The sequence below is a fragment of the Mus pahari genome, chromosome 10, assembly GCF_900095145.1.
Source record: "Mus pahari chromosome 10, PAHARI_EIJ_v1.1, whole genome shotgun sequence".
NCBI classification, from domain to species: Eukaryota; Metazoa; Chordata; class Mammalia; order Rodentia; family Muridae; genus Mus; species Mus pahari.
Window position 1 is genome coordinate 30588222 of NC_034599.1, and position 6169 is coordinate 30594390.

Below are 6169 nucleotides of genomic sequence, written 5' to 3' on the forward strand. Positions count from 1 at the left end.
AGCTTTTCAGCAATGTGAATCATAAAACCTTCCTAGTTTGCCTTCACTAAGCAACAAGACTGTATCTGTTTGTTTCTCACCAAGGTGCTTCTTGCATCACTTTTCATCTTGGTTCACATCCCAGACAAAGGAAGAGACACCAAGAGTTTGGATAATTGATGGAGACCCCAGTTACAACACAGTATTGGTAAACTGTCACCTAGTGGAGAGAAGTTCAGTGTTCTCTGATTACCAAGGACACAAAACACACACTCACTTTACTTAAGTGCTTCTTATCTTTCCTCAAGTTGGGGTACAACCAGAGCTAGAACTTTATTCTAGAACAGGTACATAGGTATTTGGGACCTTGATCACAAGTCAGGAGGTTTGATCACCTACTTTCTCTATTGAGTCTTGGCAAATAGATTCGTGGCTCCTTTTGCTCCTGCTATGACTGATAGATCAGAGAAGGTTTCCTGGTAGAGTGTATTTAATTAATATCTAAGGTAGTCTAAATCAAATTAAGCATTTGTGATATTTTCTCTGTACCTCAAAAGGCAGTTGATACCAAATATGAATTCATAAAAAGATTAAATATATATTTCATAATACATTTTTATATATTTGTATTATCATATCTTACTGATGAAAAATAGACATAATTTATCAAATTAGACCTTTCTAAGATGAGCATCATCATAGAATGGTGAGCTTCTCTAGCCAAATGCAAAGAACAGTTCATAAACTTTTAATGCATGACTCTTTCTCCTTTTTTTGAATAGCCAGGAGGGTATAATTATATATGACTTTTATGTTTCATCTATTTCTTACATTTTTCTTTTTCTCAGCACAACTGGTAGTTTGTGTGGACATTTAGTTCATGTTAAACATACAGAGGGAATTGCTAAGAAATGCCAGGAAGAGGAAATGGAAAACTGGGACACAGTGCCATTGCTGAATGAACTGGTAGTTAGTAAATATTGTTCTTCACTATTTGCCCATGATATTTATTACAGAAATCTTCACCTTTGCAACAAAAAGTAGATATCTTCAAGGCTCCAAAATACATGCTTTTAGCCAGACATGCCTTATGGCAGTCCAATTCGGTATGATTGTGGACCCACTTCCCTAGAAGATAGAAACATTTATATTTAGTGTCCAAAATTCCATGGTGTTCACAGTGAGGGGTCTTTCTCCCCCAGTACCAACGCTGCTTTCCAGAGGAGAAATATAGCTTCTTCTCAGCAAGAATGCCTTCAGACTAGCTCAAACACCTTACCTGTTTGTGAGAATAGGAAGTAATTCCTGGTTCTGCAACCATTATATCTTGTAGAGCAGTTGTTCTTGCCTGACAAACAATGTCCACTTTTAAAAGAGTTGCAGACCATGCACACTGTAGCTTGAACTAGGAAAAACAAATGTAAGGGGAGAGAAAATAATTATAGTGTCTAAGAATGCTAGAGGATTTAAGAATTCAGAGACACAGCATAGCCCAGAGGAGCTTTCCTAACACAACCTCAGGTAGTGATGTATTATACCAAATTGGATTAATGACTTTTTTAAAGAAGATAAGGGCTTGACATCACAATTTTGATTGCATAGGAAATATAGTTATTGATATTCCTTTGTATACAATGCCTTTGTGCAATAAACTATAAAAGTATTTATGTAGGCAAATCTGACACCTAAAGTTCCCTTTTAAATGCATAACAACAACAACAACAACAACAACAACAATAATAATAATAATAATATCATGCTACTAGCACAAAACAGATATGCAGACCAATGGATTAGATAAAGGGCCCAGATATAAGGCCATATAATTACATGCACCTGATTTTTGACAACATGCCTGAAAGACCCAGTAGAGATACTATCTTTGATAGATAATGCTGAGAAAACCAGATACCTGTATGTAGAATGATGAACTAGATCACTATCTCTCACAATACTCAGATATGAACTCCAAACTGAGCAAACCTCAATGCAAACTCAGAAACTCCTAGTAGAAAAAATAGAAAGTAAACTCCAAGAAATAGGCACAGGTAACAAGTTCCTGAGTAGGGCCCCAATCCCTAGGGCAATAGGGCAATGCTTCACCAATGAGACCTATGCAAGATGAAAAGATAGGGAATTATGGTGACAGGGAGAAAAATCCAAGATGGAGTGCAATCTCTTCCTTCAGCATCTGACCTGATTTTACTGCTGAGAAAGGCAGAGATTTCAGACACCACTGGCACAGACTAATGCCCACAGATATAATATGTGTTTTCTAAAAGACACATTTTCAAATACTATGAAGAAATTGTGTTCACTTAGTGCTAGATGTAAATTTCAAGATGAAAAGTTCCTCAATCAAGGGTGTTAAGGACAATAATTAGGTTGTTCTTACTCAGGGTGATGCCAACATATAACCAGGACTTACTAGGCATATGCTTTTCCTCCCTGGAACTTAAGGGTACACCACATAAATTCACTTCCAAATTTTTTTTCTGAGAAAAATTCTTTAACTTTATTATGAAGGTGGTTTCTTAGCACTACTAGAGACGTAACTCCAGAGCTGATTTAAGCCCATATGTTCCTATGGTAAAATAACCCAACTGCATCTCTTTCTTGAGAAGCCTACACATGCTTAACAGGCATACCTTCCTCATTACAGGAAGAGGATAATGCTAATCACAGTGATGATCATGTACCCTCTTTTAATATTTTAATAAATTCACCTTTACTTTAGTTTTGTTTTGTCCTGAAATTAATTTCTTCTTTTAATTTCTTCCCTAGAGCATAAGCTCTGGCTTTGATTAGGTTGCAGTCTTTGAGGCATACTGTTAAGTTTGATCTGTGTCCCTATCGGGAAGGTAGGAAATGATGAAGTTGAATAGCTCCTAACACAGCAAAGGAAAGTGTCAGTTGAACAAAGAATGAAGAGGCAACCTATAGAATTAATAAAAATCTTTGCCAAATGTATATTGGACAGAGGGTTGTTATCTAAAATATAAAAGCAACAACCCTCAAGATATTCATTAAGAAAACAAACATCCCAGTTCTTTTTAAATGACACTGAATAGAGAGCTCTCAATAGGAGAATACAAACAGCTGATAAGCATTTTTTCTTAGCATGTCCAACATGCACGGGAGGATAATGCTTCCAGAGGAGTTCAGTTGTTAAAAAAGAAAATCCTAGTGCCAGGTGTGGGATCTCTGAGCTATTGGTTGAGAAATCACAGGGAACCCCAAAACAACATAAGCCATTGATACCACTCTTGTTTACCAATAAAACTGTGTGGGAAGACCTTATTGCTGCTGATACAACAGGCTTTAGCTGTGGGACCAAAAGAAATCACAGTAGAACTGACATGAAAACTTACTTCATGCTGGCTAATGTTCATAGCACCAGAAGTTCTCTATAGGATTCTGGGGGCTAAAGTTCATTCATTGTATTATCCATTGGTCAACTCTACAGGCTAAAATAGTGACAGATCAGGGAAATATGATCAATGGTGCAGTAGTGCAATAGTGCAATAAAGGTACGTAGGTAGGTAACCAACTGGTTTTAACTAGATCTAAAGACTGCTTCACTAGACATAATCCATGTCTGGTACATTAAGCTGGTCAAAACCCATGTCTCAAAAGGTCATAGGTCTTAAGGGAGAACCTACTAGTAGTTTGAATTCTTCTTTTTCTAGATGGATGTGTCAAACTGCCTTCTCGAAGAAGGCAAAAGTTTATGTATATGGCCAAAGATTAGTGTTTCCCTCAGAGAGAAGCTTCTCTGCAGTGGACAGTGGTTAAGGTAGAGACTCAGAACTGATCTAAGTGCTAGGAATAAGTGATTATTGAATCTTCAGCCTTATATGGGGCATCTATATCATATTCCACCCCAAATGCTCAGGAATCATTGTAGAAGAGGAGGTAAAAGAATGCAAGAGCTGGATGATAGGAAAGTGCTATGAATGCCACAAAAATGTGACCTGTTCAGTGATCTCAAGAACTCACAGCAGCTGTGTTTACCAATGTAAGACCTGCATAGTATCAAGCCAATTTACTTTCTATCATGGACTAGGGAAGGGATTATGAGGTCTCATTATTCCCTGAGGAACCATTGTCAATTAATGTACTACAAGTCAGGAAGTCAGTTTTTGGGTTTCTTTTTGTTTTTGTTTTTTCCCCAGTGATGTAGCTACTGTTAAGTTGTCTATGCTACATTAATAACCCCAGACCTATGCTTATGCAAGAAAACCTAATTAAACTCCATGGGTTATTAAAAAAAGGAGACTTGAAAGTAGTTGGAGGACTTGTGAAGAAATTCTTTATAGGGTGTTAGAGTGCAATAAAAGTAATGGACGGATATGGTAAAAGTAAAATACAATAAAAAATCCACTTGTGGAAACAATGGGATGGGTTTACAGGTACCTGCTATCAAGCTTGATGACCTGAGTTCAATCCCTGGGACCCACTTGGAAAGGCAAGAGAATTGACTCTCAAAAATTGTCTTCTGGTCTCCACATGTATGACATGGCATGCACACACACACACACACACACACACACACACACGCACACACATGCAAATGTTGAATAAATAAATGTAATAAAAAATGCTTGAGGAATAGATTGTTCTGACACCACAGAAAGGAGGCACATTCACAGTATTTCATAGCATAAACCCTCTCCCCCAAAGGAATTTGATAATCAAATCTACCTGATCAAAACAGTGTACTTGATATGAAAAACTGGCTTAAGATAATCTTTTCAAGGCCCGGTGTGGTGGCGCACGCCTTTAATCCCAGCACTCAGGAGGCAGAGGAAGGTGGATTTCTGAGTTTGAGGCCAGCCTGGTCTACAAAGTGAGTTCCAGGACAGCCAGGGCTACACAGAAAAACCCTGTCTCGAAAAACCAAAAAAAAAAAAAAAACAAAAAAACAAAAAAAACAAAAAAAAAAACAAAAAAAAAAGATAATCTTTTCAGTGACCTCCTCCCAACAGATAACTGTGGTAGAACGCACCTACAAAGAAAACCATAAGCACCCATTGACTGCTACTGGGTATTGAAGGAGGCAGACTCAAAGACATAGATTACAAGTACACTCAAACGTATTCCTTTCTATGGAGTGACTGATCCCACTCAGAACCTGGAGAGACTTGACTTCTTACTTTAGCAAGAACAGTGTGGGACCAACACAAGGTTCTCCATTTCTTTTAAGTCAGCTCTTCTTAGAATCCTGATCTTGACCTTTCTCTGATCCCACACACTATTATCACAGCTGCTCTGGCCACATGCCACATTTACTTTCAGACATCTCTAGTCCCTGTTCTCTCCTCTGTTTTGGCTTTGAAGGACTCATTATTACCTTGGATGAACACAAGAGCAAAAGACTCCAGCATCAGGAGAAAGATTAGGAGCAGGAGCTTGCCCATCTCAGTCTGGGCTATCAGAGGACACAGGAGAGCAGCTGGTAGCAAGTGCTCAGGAGGGGTCAGTGTAGATGAGAGCAGGCTGCAGACTCTTCTTTGAGCTGCTCACAGGATGTGGGCAGGAGCTTCCTTACACACCTGCTTGTGGGTGTTTTGCTATTATCCAGACTTAGGAAAGTATCCCACAGAACCAACTCCTACAGAGCTTCAAAGGGCAAAGGGCACAGGATTTCTTAGTATCCATCTCATGTTCCTTCAAAGATGAAGCTAGGGTTGTTTATTTCCTAAGTGAGCTCCCTAAGGTTGAATGGAGAGCAGGATCACGGAGTTTTTATTTCTATCTAGTCTTGACAATGGTGATGGAAGCAGCAACTATATGTTGTTCTGTAAATCACGATGTGCACTCACAGTCTTTATGCCTGCTTTGTAGTAGGTCTCAGCATAGTAGAAACACAACAAATGCCATCCAAACACTGTATGTAAAAGGGATAAGTGGGTTTTTGGATAAGTGGATTACAAAACAAATTTCTCCTCATGTAAAGGATTAGCCTCTAAATACCTAAATTAACTAAATAGTATTTTCCCAAACACAGACTTAGCTTCTGAATCACACAGCTAAAATACTCAGAACTTACACAAGTTTCCTGAAAACCTGGCCATGTGTATGGCATACAGGGCACACAATCCAAAATAGTCTCTTAATATTTAAAATTCCATTTTTTTTTTTTTTTTTGTTTTTCGAGACAGGGTTTCTCTGTGTAGCCCTGGCTGTC

The 6169-nt window shown here is 38.3% G+C and overlaps 1 protein-coding gene across 1 annotated transcript; it reads right to left on the bottom strand.

The window, feature by feature from the left end:
• Positions 1-262: 262 nt before the first annotated feature.
• On the bottom strand, positions 263-5483 carry LOC110328643 (urinary protein 2-like). Its single transcript, XM_021208072.1, has 3 exons — positions 5333-5483; positions 1259-1384; positions 263-1107 (listed from the first exon to the last, which is right to left on the bottom strand). Exons 1-3 carry the CDS (start codon positions 5397-5399, stop codon positions 950-952), a joined length of 351 nt encoding a protein of 116 aa, XP_021063731.1. The 5' UTR covers positions 5400-5483; the 3' UTR covers positions 263-949.
• Positions 5484-6169: the final 686 nt, after the last annotated feature.